This window comes from Nothobranchius furzeri, chromosome 15 (assembly GCF_043380555.1).
Source record: "Nothobranchius furzeri strain GRZ-AD chromosome 15, NfurGRZ-RIMD1, whole genome shotgun sequence".
NCBI lineage: Eukaryota > Metazoa > Chordata > Actinopteri > Cyprinodontiformes > Nothobranchiidae > Nothobranchius > Nothobranchius furzeri.
The window spans coordinates 41,656,110-41,672,637 of record NC_091755.1 but is presented as its reverse complement, the minus strand read 5'-3'; the positions used below and the strand labels follow the sequence as shown (position 1 = coordinate 41,672,637).

At 45.9% G+C, this 16,528-nt stretch overlaps 1 protein-coding gene and 1 long non-coding RNA gene across 2 annotated transcripts; one reads left to right on the top strand and one right to left on the bottom strand.

Annotated features, from left to right (window-relative positions):
* The first annotated feature begins 109 nt into the window (after positions 1-109).
* LOC107396417 (NEDD8-activating enzyme E1 catalytic subunit) lies at positions 110-9,525 on the top strand. Its single transcript, XM_015976132.3, has 18 exons — positions 110-325; positions 430-468; positions 1,759-1,882; positions 1,954-2,034; positions 2,111-2,193; positions 2,338-2,418; positions 2,499-2,542; positions 2,621-2,685; positions 2,765-2,920; positions 5,923-6,025; positions 7,253-7,363; positions 7,466-7,519; positions 7,921-7,957; positions 8,584-8,665; positions 8,757-8,857; positions 8,938-9,001; positions 9,071-9,125; positions 9,203-9,525. Exons 1-18 carry the CDS (start codon positions 306-308, stop codon positions 9,289-9,291), a joined length of 1,389 nt encoding a protein of 462 aa, XP_015831618.1. The 5' UTR covers positions 110-305; the 3' UTR covers positions 9,292-9,525.
* Positions 9,526-13,070: 3,545 nt separating this feature from the next.
* On the bottom strand, positions 13,071-14,288 carry LOC129164707 (uncharacterized). The gene is made up of 2 exons (XR_008564210.2): positions 14,057-14,288; positions 13,071-13,318 (listed from the first exon to the last, which is right to left on the bottom strand). It is a non-coding gene; the product is annotated as an uncharacterized lncRNA (long non-coding RNA).
* Between the last annotated feature and the right edge of the window lie 2,240 nt (positions 14,289-16,528).

Below are 16,528 nucleotides of genomic sequence, written 5' to 3'. Positions count from 1 at the left end.
TCTACGCAGTCTATGTACTCTCGTATCTCGCGAGATCAGGCACATTTTTATATGTAGAGTGTTAAACTTGCGCTGCAAAATGCTTAAAGCGTATTGTATAACGGGGTAGTGGAAACGACAAAAGCTAAACAAGTTTTTTTTTTCAAAAATACCTTTATATGTTATCATACATTATGTATTTTAACTTCTATGAGGATATGTTTAATGCCCTTTTTGGTACGCTGGGGTGTGTTGTCTAAAACCCTACGCATCTTTGACTCCCGTGAACGCATCAGGCTGAATCGAGGACATGGGACCGTGAAAGTATGGCGGATGCCGAGGAGCCGTAAGTCTCAATGGACATTAAAATAACGCTGTCCTTTTTATAATGTGTCCTTTTAACTCCAAATGGGACATTTTAAAACCAGAAAATCACTGTTTTCCTTCCAGGGAGAAGAAAAGAAGGCGAATAGAAGACCTGACTGAGAAGTTAGTGACGAACGCTAACACGCTAAGTAAAGGTCTGAGTGGCAGCAGGTCTGCTGCTGCTGGGCCAGAGGAGATGGACAGCTAGCTGCTAGTGTTAAAAACACTGCGTTTACACAGCATGCGATCAAACTAATGCGCTAACCCTAACCCCGCTGATGCGTGGCGATGCGTGGGGGTTAGCTAGATGCTTCAGACAGGTGAAGGAGCAGTCTCTAGGATAATGTTTCATTTAAAGGTCTCACCTACAGTAGCACAGGTGATGTACACACAACACAAGCGGTGTCATGAAGCTCAGCAGGGTGCAGCATGTATGTAGAGGCTTCATGGTGGAGATTCAAAACTAGGGTTGCAGGTTTGAATCCCTGCTGCAGCTTCTCCCCACGCATGCGTAATCCAGCTTCCTTTAACAGGCCACAAACATGTATTTTCAGGTTATTTAGATACGTTTAAGTTGTTCCCAGGTGTGAGTGAGTGAGTGTGAGACTGTGTCCCTGTGATGGACTGGAGACCTGTCCAGTAGGGATGCAACGATACCACTTTTTTCCAAACCGATACGATACCAATACTTGGATCTGAGGACTCACCGATACCGATACTTGGATCTGAGGAGTCGCCGATACCGATTACCGATACCGATAATTCTACCACACAAAAAAATGCAATGATTTGGAATACAGATTTTATTTTCTTCTCTGCTTTCAACAGGAAAAGACTGCGAGGTAGATAAAAAGTAAAATATACGAATGGAAATCATCACAAAACTAAAATATTAGGTGAACAGAAATGACAAGTTACAGGGAAGCCATTTTCAATCAACTGCATTGGTATCGGTTAACTTTTACCGATATTGATACTGGTATTGGTATATGCGCCGATACCGATACCAGTATTGTATCGGTGCATCCCTATTGTCCAGTCTCCTCTGTCTCTTGCCAGAGGACTGCTGGAGTTGGACACCAGCTCCTCTCGATCCTAGAGAGCAACAAGCTCAAAACAGGAGTGAGGGTTTCTCTGAGGTGCAGATGAATGAGTGCTGAATTGCCCTACTTTACATAATTAACTTTAATGAATAAAAATGTTTAGAGGCAACAGGAAGTGTCTCGCCTGAGAGTAAGTGTCCCTAGAAGCAGGCAGGTGTTATGGAGCGTTAGGTTGGAGGTGTTTGAGTTCTCCTCGTTGCTGCTGTCGTGTGCGATGTGACACAACCGAACGACAATGCCTGTACTATGATGCCTTCATGCACTAAGACCTAGTCCGTGCTCAGAGGTTTGCGGCGTGCTGCGTTTCCAGAATGGCGGTCGAAAGCGGACACAGGGACGGAGGTTGCTACTGGGAAGGTCGCTGGAATCATGTGAGGAAGTTTTTGGAGAGACCAGGACCGTTTACACATCCTGACTTTGAGCCAAGCACTGAGGTGATTAAGAAACGCCGTTTAACCGTATCGATGCATCACTTCGCCTAACTCGACACCTTCTGTTCTGTCAGTCTCTGCAGTTTCTGTTGGAGACGTGCAAGATTCTAGTCATTGGGGCTGGAGGACTTGGATGTGAACTCCTTAAAAACCTGGTAGGACAAGACCTTTAACCCTAGCCGATCGGGGACCGTTGATGCTGGATTGAACGGGTCATTTTTGATGTTTTAGGCGCTGTCAGGGTTTCGCCTCATTCATGTGGTGGACATGGATACGATTGATGTGTCTAACCTCAACAGGCAGTTTCTCTTCAGGTCAGTCTTTAATCTCATCTTGTTTACCCGTTTACAAAAATCTGTCCGTCTGTTTGACAGAAAATGTGTTTATTTTATGGTGTAACAGCTCGAGTATGTGCACTCCTCAGGAGGTTTATAAAACCTTTTTTCTGCACCACGTAGGCCCAAAGATGTCGGGAGACCGAAGGCAGAAGTGGCGGCTGACTTTATCAACCGCCGCATCCCAGGATGCAAAGTAGTCCCGTATCCTTGCCCTAAAAGCTCCTCATCTTTGGTGAATTTTATACCGGATTGACGTTTCTTCCTGAACAAAAAACGCACAGTCACTTTAAAAAGATCCAAGACTTTGATGAGTCATTCTACAGGCGTGAGTGTTCTTTTTCTCGATGAGACTCGGCAAACAAGACGTTCACCCGATTTTAAAGCATGAATGTTCTCTTTGCAGAGTTCCACATCATCGTCTGTGGACTTGACTCCATCGTGGCCCGACGCTGGATAAATGGAATGCTGGTAGATGAAATTATAAATCATTTAGAGATCCACATCTTCCGCTTTTGTTGCTACAGTCTCGGATGATAACCTCCTTCAGATATCCCTCCTGGGCTATGAGGACGGCGTCCTGGATCCCAGCTCCATCATTCCCCTCATCGATGGAGGAACGGAGGGCTTTAAGGGAAATGCTCGCGTCATTCTTCCTGGCATGACAGCGTGTATTGATTGCACTCTGGAGCTGTACCCACCACAGGTACCTCACACCTTTCAGCTCTCGTGTGTCCCGCCGTACTTTACTCTTTCACTGCCATTGGCGACTAAAGTCGTGATTTAGAATCTGGCCGCTTGCTGCCATTACGTTTTTTTAACGGGGCGGGCGTGGGAACGAGCTCGCGCACCTCGAGAGTAAACATCACGGCTCAAAAGCTGATCTACATCCGTGTGTGTCACATGTCACGTGATCAGGAAGCAGACAATCCATGAGTTAGGACAGGGGTGTCAAACTCCAGCCCTCGAGGGCCAGTATCTAGCATCTTTTTGTTGTTTCCCTGTTCCAACACAGTTGATTCACCTGTGCAGCAGCTCATCAAGCCCTCCAGAGGCCTGTTAATCACCTGATGATTGAAATCAGGTATGTCGAAAAAAGGAAAACACTAAAACGTGTAGGATAGCAGCCCTCGAGGACCGGAGTTTGACACCTGTGAGTTAGGAGATCGGTTTGGGACTCCCTAAAGCACGCCGCAAAGCGCTCACATTTCTGACGACGGGTTGTGGAAGAACAAACAAAGCTAGAAACGTGCCGATTCTTCCTGATGGAAGAAGTGAGTCTGCTCTTTCGTTTGGTAGTTTGGGTGTTTTAAGATGTTTTAAGGTCATAGAGCACAAACTCAAAAACGCTGCCAGTCGGGCTTTCTGACCAGATAACAGCTGACCGTGAATGAGTAATGAATCCTTTCATAGATCAGTGTTGGTGAAAGCGTTGGAGCTATGCTGGACAGTCAAGAGTCCCAGGCAGGACATTGTTGAGACGCGTTGGACAATGTCCTCCTGTGCTGCAGATTAGTGTCCAACACCGGGTGTTGTAGTGACCTCTGACATTTGGACGCTTTGCTCTGCACTTTAAAAATACTTGGTAGGACCTCAGAGTCCCTGTAATTCAATTCAATTCAAAAATACTTTATTAATCCCAGAGGAAATTGATCGCTGTAGTAGCTCAGAATAATAATAATAATCAAGTCACCAAAGAGTTGTTGTATATTACAATGGCTGTTGGCAGGAAGGATCTCCAGTAGCGGTCAGTGTTGCAGCCAAACTGAAGAAGCCTCTGACTGAAGACACTCTTCTGTTGTCGGACAGTCTTGTGAAGAGAATGCTCAGGGTTGTCCATCATTTTCTTGATTCTCTGGAGAATCCTTCTTTGCATTATCTCCTCCAGCGGTTCCAATACTCTGGCTGAGTCCTTGAAAGGGCTTGGAGTTCCTCCATCTTGTTGGCCAGTGATCTCACATCGCCCATTATGATCGATGGAAGAGATGGTTTGAATTTCCTCTTTCTCTGCCTCCGTTTTGCTCCCGCTCTGCACCCACGCTTCTTGCGTTCTAGCTCATTTGGGATTTTGTGGCTTCAGTTGATGTGTTATTTCAGCCTTTCCAATGTTAATCAGCTGCTCCCGATTGTAAACAGCTTGTTGCCATGGTTACGCATCATAACAAATGCTCAAAAAGTGAAAAAAGCTAAAAAAAATAGCAGTAAAAATCCTCCAAGCTTCACAGCACCAGAAACAGAAAAATAAAGTGTCCAAAAATACCGTTTCTCTTGAGAAACTAGAAGAAAAAATGCCCAAAAAAAGGCAAAACTTACATCTAGTCAACAGCGCTACTCCAACATGCAGCCACCCAGAGCAGCGCAGTTCCGGGAAAAAAAGCAGATTACAGTTAAAATTGTTGGAAGTTATTGTGAAGTGGACTAGTCCTTTAAGTTCCTACAGTTTGTCCTAAACCAGTTCTTCATCATCATCATCATCATCATGGTGCATGGTGGCGCAGTTGTTAGCACTGTTGCCTCGCAGCAGAAAGGTTGCAGGTTTGAAACCCGGCTGCGGGTGTTGCATGTTCTCCCCACAGATCACAACATGCCCTGTAGGTTAACTATTGTACATCGCTTTGGATAAAAGCGTCTGCCAAATAAATCATCATCATCTTCATCATCATCATCATCATCACTTTTGTTGCTACTGTTGGGATAATTGTCACTCTGTCACAGTAGTGAACCCTAATATTATCTTCATTATGGATTCATTATGTAATCATCAGATATGATCACTTAACCCCAGAAAAAAGGAAATGTCTGAAAATATTCAGGAATATTCAGGAATGTCTCAGGAGTAGCCTCCTATATCCATCTGGGGCCTAGACCAATCAAAATGCTGGATTTTACGGAGACATGACTGTAATAATAAGTAAAGGTTATCAGCTGTAGGTTTAGTGTGCTCATAGGAAACGTGACAAAAGAACACAAATCACATTTCTCTTTATGGCCTATGTAGTTGTCATCATCAACGTAACATGATTTACAGAATACATGTGACCAACTAACGTTTCATGTTCTACCACCGGATGTTTGGATCAAGATAAGGACCAATCAGATCCTAGATCAGGTGAGAACCAGCCGTTTCCCGTCATCCTCTAGGTTTAGCAGCCGGTGGAGAGCAACTGCAGCGCCTTGCTCCAAAATCTGCAGCCGCCTTGATCTCACGAGGTTATCGTTGCCTACGTAGGCATGACGTCAGAGCACGTCGGCTTCAAGTCGGACACAAATCTAACCGGCATGCACTGCTCGCCGCTCACCGCTGATCTAACCTGCGCAGAACTGGCTCATCTCGAACACGGCCACTGTGCTGTGTGTCGGAAAGCCTCCGAGGTGCTTTTCCCTTTGACATCTTTAGCTGTTGGAATGAAAGCACGGCTGTTGCAGCTGCCGGACTAAACAGAACAATCCGATGAAGAGTGGGAAAACCAGGACACAGACATCTGAGTGGGACTTAGGTGTGAAACTAAATCTGAGCACAGCTTTTAACGAGCTTATCACTCAAACATTAAATGTTTTGGTCCAGAAAAGACGATTGGATATAAAATGGGTTTTAGAACATGAATGACGGACCATTTTGATGCTGATTTCTTTCTTGAATATACTCGAAGGTTTCTACTGCTGCCTCTAATCAGGGCTTCGCCTCCCGCCGGATCTTCCAATCCACAGATCAATTTCCCGATGTGCACCATCGCATCGATGCCACGGCTGCCAGAACACTGCGTCGAGTACGCCAGAATCCTACAGTGGCCCAAAGAACAGCCGTTTGGAGGTATGCAGACAAACACAGAACCACCTCCATCCGTGTGGGCCAGCTACAGTTGGTGTATTCTACGACATCCCGGAATGCTAAGCCCCCCTGGCTGAGGGACGTTTGGCTCCAGCTCCCAGCCGTCATCTGGTAGTCGTGTCAGATGGAGGTCTGATCCGACTCCCACTGAGAGGGTGTTGGTGTGAAACGCCCTACATGGCCACCGCCACATCTATTCTGGTGTTTTTAGCCTAAATCTGGTTCTTACTGCATGTAAAATGTGTTATTGGGCAATCTAAAGGATTACAGAATAAGATTAGCTTTAACTGCTGTGATCTGTTGGAGACTGGAGCTGCTGGAAGACGGCAGCAGGACACTTTGGGTTCAGACTAGCTGTTAGCTCATCAGTCCTTCAGGAGGTAACCTCTTATTTCTCCGAGCAGGTTGTTGGCTGGGAGGATGACGGATTACAGTGATCCCTCGCTACTTCGCGGTTCGTTTATCGCGGATTCACGACTTCGCAGATTTTTTTGGAGCCTTATTCAAGGGAAATTCGCAGATTTGCGGTATTTTTCTATGCAAAATATCAAGAAATTCCTGTTTTCTTTTTCATCAATTTCATCATAAAATGCACGTTTTGTAATAAAACTATAAAAAAAACCAAGTAAAAATTTTTTTTCTTGAGTTTTACCCACAAAAAGAGAATGTGATCATACGATAATTCAGTATAGTACTGTATGCAAGACTGGTCGGCTGGATTAGGGAGTTGAGCTTGTAGGGAGCGTGGTTTCACAGACGCGGAAGTGATAGCGTCGGTGAAACGCCGGCTGCTCTAGGAAACCCCCGAGCGTTCGAGCGTCAACGAAGTGACACGGAAATGCCGGGCTTTCCAGAAGTAAGTAAGATAACTTACTATGAGCTGATAGTTCGTTGGATTGATCGGTAGGTTGGAAACTCTGATCATGAATCTGAAGAAACGATGACTGAGTGGTGAGCTGGAAAGGCGACTTCCGTTTATAGCCGCGGTTTGTGACGTAGGTGCGACGTGGAGGGAATCCCCGCGAGGGGCATGCTGGGAGTCCCTACTTCGCGGATTTTCACCTATCGCGGCCAGGTCTGGAACGCATCTACCGCGATAAATGAGGGATCACTGTATAACTTTTCTAAACAGAAACGCGCCACAAAGCCCACATCACGTCTTTAAAAGGACTTTGTCAGAAGGACTGATCCGTTCTTCTTTCCTGCCAGACACCAGTCTAGACGGGGACAATCCAGAACACATCCAGTGGGTGTTTGAACGGTCCCAGGAGAGAGCGGCAGAGTTCCACATCACAGGAATCACATACAGACTCACGCAAGGTGAGGCTGGGAGCTAGCTCTCCTTGATTCGGCGCCAACGGCGTCGCATCGTCCCGGTTGTCCAGCAGAACTGACTAAGTGATTTTCATTGTCTCGTTGCAGGAGTTGTGAAAAGGATCATCCCTGCGGTGGCTTCGACCAACGCCGTTATCGCCGGTATGAACGTTACGTTTGTGAAACCGACGCTGGCGTCCGCTGGGCCGTCGATCCGACTCACGGCTGTTAGCTCTGACGCCTTTGGGTGTCATTAAAGCAGGTTTCCATCCAGCAGCATGGATTATGTTTGCTGAAGTGCTGTTCGGTTCCTGGTGACCTTTGACCTTTAAAAGCAGTTAGAGCTCCTGTGTTTTGACTCAAAATGGCTTTTATAAAGCAGCCAAACCCCTTTAGGACGGTGAAATCTGACAGTGTTGGGTTTGGTCGGCCACACTGAGATCCTCTCGGATGGTTTCCGAAAACGATTTTCAGGGAAAAGAGCCAGTGAAGTCCATATTCTCTAGTGTAAACCTGCTTTTTCAGCTAAACCCAGTAAATGTCTTTACGTTTGTTCTCCACAGCTGCCTGTGCAACAGAAGTTTTTAAAATTGCTACGAGGTTAGTTTCAGAGGCACCTTTAAGGTTGGTTTATGCTTGACGCGTCCGCGAGGTCCGCACTGCTCCGCGCGGAAAAGTTGCACCATTTTGCATCATTTTAACAGCCACGCCCCTCCACCGCGCCTCCGCACGGCCCAAAACTTCCGCAACGCGCACCTAGGAAATTTTCTAACCACGCGGACGGTCAGACGCAGAAAAACATGGTGAACTGGCAAGAACTAGTATGGCAGAGGTTGGTAAATACAGACATTTGTATGATTCAGCTCTCAGAGATCACCGTGATCAACATGTTGTTAATAATTCTTGGAGAGAAATAGCTCGCACTGTCGGAAAAGACGAGGACGCTGTTAAAAATGCTGGAATGCCATGTTGTAAACAGTAATTTGTACTTCTACTATGGTGTAGTGTTGGATGCATGCCGTAGAGCTCCATGCTGCCCCCTACAGTTTGGGAGAATATCGGCTCACCGCAGAGACGAGCCGCATGAACCATAAACGCTGCGAGTTGTGAAGCGCGTTCCAGCCGCGAGCCGCATCACCCCGCGGAAAGGGAACGCGTCAAGCATAAACCAAGCTTTACACATTCTGCCATGTGCTTCATCTAAATGTGGTGGTGCTGTTTTTCAGTGCTTATATTCCCTTAAACAACTACCTTGTCTTCAACGACGTGGATGGACTGTACACCTACACGTTTGAAGCAGAGAGAAAGGTTTGGTTTGTCCAGCTGGACTCTGACAGCCTCGTGCCAACATTTGAACCCATGAGAACGTTCAGTTGTCTGATCCGTCCTTGACCGACAGGAAAATTGTACGGCGTGCAGTCAAGTCCCGCAGGACCTCCAGTTCCCTCCTTCTGCCAAACTCCAGGAGGTTTTAGAGTACCTGACAGAAAACGCCTCTCTGTGAGTTTCCAGAGCAGCGCGGTTCAGTCGCACCTTTAAAGACCCCCCGACCAGCTGATGACTGTTGTGTTTGCCTGCAGACAAATGAAGTCGCCTGCTATCACCACCACTCTGGAAGGAAAGAACAAGACGCTGTACCTGCAGGTAATTATTTACCGTCATCCTTTCAGTGCTTCTGCCGTGGTCTGTCACTAAACCTGTATTTTGTTTTAGTCTGTAAAATCGATCGAGGAGCGCACCAGACCAAACCTCTGCAAAACTCTAAAAGGTAAAGAGGAACCAACAAACTCGAGTCCAAATGTTTGTCATCAAAATTCACAATCATTAGTTTTTCTCCTGTTGTAGAACTGGGCTTGTCCGATGGCCAGGAAATAGCCGTAGCCGACGTCACCACGCCGCAGACGGTTCTCTTCAAAATCAATTTCACTGCTTGATTTTACGAAGAACAAGTTGCTGTTTGACCACAGCGTTGCTTTGGTGTTTCACTGGCACGTAAAGCTGTAAATACGGTGGAAACGGTGTGACCTGTGAGATCTAGTGTTGTCTCAGCACACAATCATTCACATCAACTGTTTTTGGTATCATTTGCATATGTGTGTTTGTCCGAGGCTGTCCATGTGGTTGTTTCAGAATCATACGTGAGCTCTAATAAAGTTTTATTATCAGAATGATGAGTTCTGTAGGATTATTGTCGTATGAATCCATGAAAACATGTTTGCTAAGCTTAAAGGGACAATGAGTAGTTTTTACCATGAATCTCTGGAAATATCCATTGAAATGAATTAAAAGATGCCCAGTTGTTGGAAAAACATTGACAGTTTCATAACATATAACCATAAAAATCGGGTCTAAAGTACATGAGCGGGTCTAAGGGTGTTTCTCAATGCCAAGGAACCTTACCTTGATGCCTTGGTCCTGCCCCGGTTGCCTAGGGGATACGTTATCAGGAACCGCCAAGGCTTGTTCCAATGTTCATGTTCTACCGAGGCGTCTGTTCTCTTCCACAAAAATAAACTAATGAACAAGAATCTGCTTCTAGACCTGCAGAAAGAGAAGAGCAGAAAAAAAAGGGACACAACAATACATCAAGAGCAAGCTATCACTGCGTCAACCTGATGATGAAGTATAAAATCAACATTGTTTAACTAACAATCACACGATAATAAATCACAGTGCATTTAGTGGCAACGACAGCCTTAAGACATGTGTTGAACGTGCCCAAGTCCATACTTATGTGAGCACCTGTGTGTGTACACGCGCTTGTTTATGTAAGGTTTATCTATAGGAGCGTCCAATAGAGAGTGTGAGGGACCACAGATCCACCCCCCAAAGATGTGTAGGGGGGGGGCTCCAAAACCCAGAGATCCAGGCGCTGCCCCAGAACACAGGAACCCCAAGGAGACTGCAACCAGAAAGGCCCCCGCCCCCCTCGAGAGGCACAGAGGATCGCCCCGGGGGGCCACAACCAGCAGCCGGCAGAGTCCCGGGAGATTTCAACGGCAAGCCCACAGGCCCGCCCGCAGCCTCCCACCCCCTAGCCGGCCGAGCCCGGGACCCAGCGACCCGGGACCCAGCGACCCGGGACCCAGGGTCGACCACCCCCGCCGGGGACCCAGCAGAGCCCAGGGACCCAGACCCCACCAGGCAGCCATGTATTTGCACAACTTCCAGAATATATAAGACATAGGACATCCAGGTAAGGTTGGGTCCTCCCCCTCCTGGACGTCCCCCTCCCCTGTGATGGAACAGCAGAGGAGCCAAGGTCTACCCGAGGCCCCTGAACCCGGGCCAGGCATTGCTGCATGTTCCTGCCTTCTTCCCGGCAGCATACATGTCAGGACCCGACCCCAAGGCCCTGCCCAGATCCCCACACGGGGCCGGCCACCCCCACACCCTGAGCCCCCAGGCCTCCACCCAGACCTGCCCAGGGGCAATGCAGCTGCCAGGCAGCTACCCACGGCCGCCACCAAGACCTCCAAGGGGCCCCACTCACAACCGCCAGTAGTCCACCCCCCGAGGCAACTCAAGCACCTCCAGAGGGGGGCAACGCCCCCCCCCCCCAGTCCCAGACACCCCCAGTGAACCCACCTCCAGGGAATATCCGGATACTCCAAACTCAGACCCCCCCCCACCACCCACATCATCCGGTAGGACAATATCAATGGTCCCCTGTCATCGCTATGTGATGGAACCGATCAAAGGAGCCCAGAGAGATTGATCTGAAGTGGAAGCAGAGGCTATATCAAGTGTAATATGATCTGACGAAAGATTTCTATACTGGTTAATGCAGAGAGTTTCTCTATTTCCAATTCAAGAGGATAGTTTTCTTAGCGATGCATATGGCAGTCAGAACCAAGTGAACCACAGATGTTTCAATCAGGACATCGTCCAGGTTTCCCAGTAAACAAAAAGAGGGGGTGGTTGGGATATGACATTTCAGAAACTTTGACAAGTCCTCACACACTCTACCCCAAAATTCCTGGACAGGTGGACAGGACCACAGTGCATGAATGTAATTGTCAGGAATGTTGTTTGTGCAGTGTGTACAGGTGTCAGACGACACAAACCCCATCTTGAACATCCGATGACCTGTATAGTGTAGAATTTTGTACTGAATTAATTGTAAATTGGGGTTTCTGATCATTTTAAAAGTTTTAAACAAGTTTGGGACCAGAAGTTCTGGTCAAAGCTGACTGATAGATCCACCTCCCATTTTTCAATAGGGATTACTATTCTATCGTCTATTTTGGACAGTGTCATATATACTTTAGACAGTAGTTTGGGGGGGGGGGGGGGTTGAGATTATAGAAGTCTAATACCCTTGGTGGTGTTTGTAATTCTGTTTTATTGAGCTTAAATTTTTGTTTGACTACAGATTTAATTTGGTGATATTCTAAAAAGCTGCATGGTACTAGTGAAGACTGTCATTTTAAGATACTCCCACCATGCTGTCAGAGAGGCGCTGATACTAATACTTTTGAAGCCTTCATGTTTTCTTATGCTTGAGCTAATAAATGGTAAGTCTGAAAGCTCTATCGTATTGCAAAGTGTCTGTTCTATATCTAACCAGGACTCATCTAGTGGGTTAATGTTTATTTTTTTAAATGACCCCAAATACAAAATTTGGTCTCAATAGGTGAAACACAAGAATGTAGCTATTGAAACAAAATGAGCTCCACCTACTTTAGCCAGCGATCATGTTTGTGTGAGATAATAATTGAGACCAGGCTCCTCACTAATGGGCCATTCCCATCTGTACCGGGTCGGCCCGGGCCGGGTAGCCCCAGTCGGCCCCAGCCTGGCCCGGTTGATTCCACACATCCTTGCCTTAAGCCCATGTGGGCTGATTCTACCCACCAATCAGGGGCTTGCTCTAATGGAAGGTGTGAATTTGCTGTCAGCAGTGGGCGTGTTGGCCCTGGTCGGCCTGAAGCAGACCCCCTCGAGAAGAGGGCTGAGAATGAGCCTTGGTTGGCCCGGAAAAATACCAGGCCACACAGATATGTAAACAACCTACGCTACCCGGCCCGACCCGACCCGGTACAGATGGGAATGGCCCATAAGTTATAAGCAGGTGTGATGAGATTTAAACCTGATAAAACCGGGTAAAGCAGGGCTAGATTAGCTTCAATAGCTTTTTTGTGCAAAAATCAGCTTTTTGGGATCAGCTGGACCTCGTGCATAAAATCCTTGTTTCTCCCCATCACTTGTCTTGGTTTATTTTTATTGTGTGTGTGTGTGTGTGTGTGTGTGTGTGTGTATGCATGCATGTCTTACGTCCTCTGCGAGGACTCATTGTGACTTTTCACCTCTTACATGGGGACCGTTTGAAACTGCAGTCATTTGCCATGTCCTCACAGTGAAAAAACCCTAATAACTGGTTTTAGTGGTATGGTGTGAATAAACTTTTAGTTGAGGTCAGGGTTAAGGGTTAGGTACAGTAAAGTCACAAAAATGAGTGGAAGTCAATGTAGGGTTCTCACAAGTATAGATCATATACCAGTGTGTGTGTGTGTGTGTGTGTGTGTGTGTGTGTACCTGTCATCAGGGGCATGGTTATGGCTCGGCCCACTAGGGCTGCAACTAACGATTATTTTCATAATCGATTAATCTGTCGATTATTTTTTTCGATTAATCGGTTTGTTATTGTTTAGCTATTTAACCTATACAAGTGATGGATGCATTTCAGTTAAGAAAAAAAAACATAAGAGAATTGTGCAGTTGACTGCAATCTATTTTATTGCACATGAACACAGTCAGCAGTATAAAATGAGCTAAACAGTGCAAAATATCAGTCCAGAATAATTTTTTAGCATTAGCTGGAAGCCTGCTCCTTCCACCATGGATAGTGGCCTCATGTCTTTTACCAGCATGTTTAGAATAGAGTTTGTAAGTGGTATGAATTGCTGGGGGGTGAGTGTCTTGTTCCCCATGTAGTTGTCCATCCTTGCTTCTTTTTTTCTGCATAAGATACACAAATAGACTGAAATAAGTACACATATAAAATAAAGCAGCACACACACTACAACACTAAATTAATATTATATTATTTGAATTATTTAACAATATACAGTGATCATTAATTTTGAGGGTTACGTTCTACAAAATAGCCCACAACAGGAGATATTCAGAAAAAAAGTCAAATTTTTTTTACTATTAAAAAGCTCTAAGTAAGAAGCTCATGAGGTTTTTACTGAATCGGGAGTGTTTAAATTAGCTAGAGAAATGTGAAAAATGTTTATTTTGTGTAATACTGTTTAAGAAACATGATAAAAATGTGTTGTGAGGCGTTTTACAGCGTTAGATAGTAAAACAGCCTTTTAATAGTAAAAAAAAGAGACTTTTTCTGAATTTCTCCTGTATTTAAAAATTGAAAGTGTACAACTATGCCGCGTTATATTCACCTGGACACAGCTCGTCTGTATATTTTTCTCCGCGGAGTTGTCCTTTTTTGAATGAGGAACATAGTTATGGGTTTGTGCCGTTTTTCTCTTAACGAGAACATTCTTATAAACAGACGTGCTAAATTTGGCAAGCGCATGATTCACAACACGGAGGAGATTCACGATTGCATCTAGTCAATCAGAAGTAGAACACCGTAAACTGACGCGGCAAAAAAAAAACATGTTTAACATCCACTATAACGAACTCAGCTCCCAAATTTGATCTGCGTTAGCTTGTTTATTTTCTGTTACTTACCGGGCTGGCTCTTCCAAATGACGGCTCACTTGACCGCGGTGCTCTTCCTCTGCTGCATCAGCCCCCACATGATTTCGTCTCAAATGTTCACTTAGGGACGTCGTGCTTCCGTGCCATGCTAGATGGTTTTTGCATATTTTGCAGGTCACCCGTCTTTACAAGGCATCTAGAGTGAAGTGCTCCCATACTCGTGAGGTTTTTGTCCGGGGTTTCTCAGGTCCTACTCGGTTTCTCTTCAGTTTTGTCGCTTCTATTTTTCTTCCGTATTTCCTCTTGTTCCGCCATCTCTCACAGCAAGATGAGCGTCAGTAACGTGATACGTCATGAAAACCGAGGGCACTCATTGGCTCATTTCTTCTTCTACGGCTCCACTGGTAGATCAGTGCCTCATTACTGCCACACACTGGCGGCAAATTTAACAGCTTGTAATCGATGTCAGATTGTGGTAAAAATAGACTTTATGCAGTAAAATATGATTATTAAACAACTAATCGATGACTAAAAAAGTTGTTAACTATTTTAATAATCGATTATAATCGATTAAATCGATTAGTTGTTTCAGCTCTACGGCCCACCCACTTTTAACCAGGGCCCAAAATAGCTTCCCTAAAAAATTATATGTAAAATTCTTTTATTTTGGAGGGGTGTCCTTTCAGGTCATCATACAATGAAATGAAACAGAGATAAATTTAAATGAATACATTTTTCCTGTCACTGCGTCTCGTTACGGAGCTATTTCAACCAAAGTTGTAGAGCCACTCCCACATGTGCTCGTGTGCACCCTTGGGCCATGGCTCCACTGGAACGCGTCTGTGAGAACGAAAGAAAACAAGATTTTATATGTTTTAAGATGAAAATCACGAGGTGCTTCACAAAAACAAAAGTTTCAAAAAATGGTTTAAAAACATGTTTAAAATGACAAAAAAGTGATTAAAAATGTAAGGAAATGAAGAGGGAGGAAGAATAGGAAAGAGGAAATCGGTGGATCCTGGGAAAGGCGGATTAGGGTGATGAAGGTCACACCAATGCCTGAACAGCTGAGTCTTCAGCTGCTTTTAAAGGAGACCACTGAGTCCACTGATCTCAGGCTCAGGGGGAGAGAGTTCCAGAGTCTGGGGGCCACAGCAGCAAATGATCTGTCACCTTTGACCTTTAGCCTGGTGCTGCACAACCAGTAGGCTTTGATCACTGGACCTCAGGGACCTGCTGGGGGTGTAGGGACTAAAGCCTGGTTTATGCTTCTCCGTCAGCTCCGCAAGGGACAGACACACACGGATTGACGGAAGCGTTTTGCCCTCATACTTCTCCGTCTCCTGGAGAGTGTTGCAAAGCAATTCCCCGGCAGGACACCAGAGGGCGTAGCGCTGTTCTGTGGTATCCTGTCATGTATCCGGTCCAAGATCGTGTGTTTATATTGTGTTTTTGTGTATATAAGAGACTTTTAACACGGATATATTTGTCTCTCATTCTCCCACCCCTTCATGCGCTCCCCACCTCTAAACCCACGTTTCCTGTCATTTCCGTCCACAAATAAAACGCTTGCTGCGCATCTTTTCACTCCTCCAGTCACGGGAGAATGAAACGTTCATATTTTTAGAGTTTTTTCGCGAGGTATTCTTCAAACTTCTCCGTGTCTGCCGCTAGTTATCCTCGGCTCTCCTTGCAATGGCGGCGCTGTAAACAACAGCGGCGTCCTGACCAATCACAAGCTTGCGTAATCCGTCTCGTTCGACGGATGTTTAAAAAAGTGGGCTCGACTCCGTACGTACTTGCGTGCCCTACGCAAGGACGGATAATGGCGTTGCGTGTCTCTGCACTGACGCAGACGGAGAAGCATAAATCAGGCTTAAGAAGATCACCAATGTATGATGGTGCTTGTACATGTAAGGCCCTATAGACCAGAACCAGGATCTTGAAATGAACCCTGAAGTTGACTGGCAGCCAGTGAAGCTGGAGGAGAAGCGGGGTGATGTGGGTGTGTTTGGAGGACTTGGTCAGAAGCCGAGCACAGGAGTTCTGAACCACCTGTAGACGGTTCAGGGAGGTTCTGCTCAGACACGTGAAAAGAGAGTTACAGTAGTCTAAGCGTGAGGAGATGAAGGTGTGGAGAACTGTCTCAAGTTCAGAGCGGGACAGAATGGGACTCAGCTTAGCAACGTTCCTGAGATGGAAGAAGGAAGAGCGAACAAGAGAACTGACATGAGCATCCAGGGTGAGAGCTGGGTCAAAGGTCACACCAAGATTCCTGACAAAGGGTGTGGTGTGAGAAGTAAGCTGTTAATAGCATGATGTGTTGAGAATGCTGTCCCAGTGTGCTGATAATAATTTAATAATGCTATAAAAAATGTTGCAGGAAAGCAAATGATGTCCAGTCAGAACAAAGGGTCTCCAGATGAAACCAAACACGTCCAGTAGGACCCATTCAGTCCTGTTATGGCTGTTCTCTGTCTGACATTTCACCAGTGATTTGGT

Excerpts from the sequence above, each read along its gene's own strand:
- LOC107396417 (XM_015976132.3), top strand. The coding sequence starts at position 306 with ATGGCGGATGCCGAGGAGCC. Across the intron at positions 469-1,758 it reads ATAGAAGACCTGACTGAGAA|AATGGCGGTCGAAAGCGGAC; the intron begins GTTAGTGACGAA and ends CTGCGTTTCCAG. Across the intron at positions 9,002-9,070 it reads ACAAGACGCTGTACCTGCAG|TCTGTAAAATCGATCGAGGA; the intron begins GTAATTATTTAC and ends ATTTTGTTTTAG.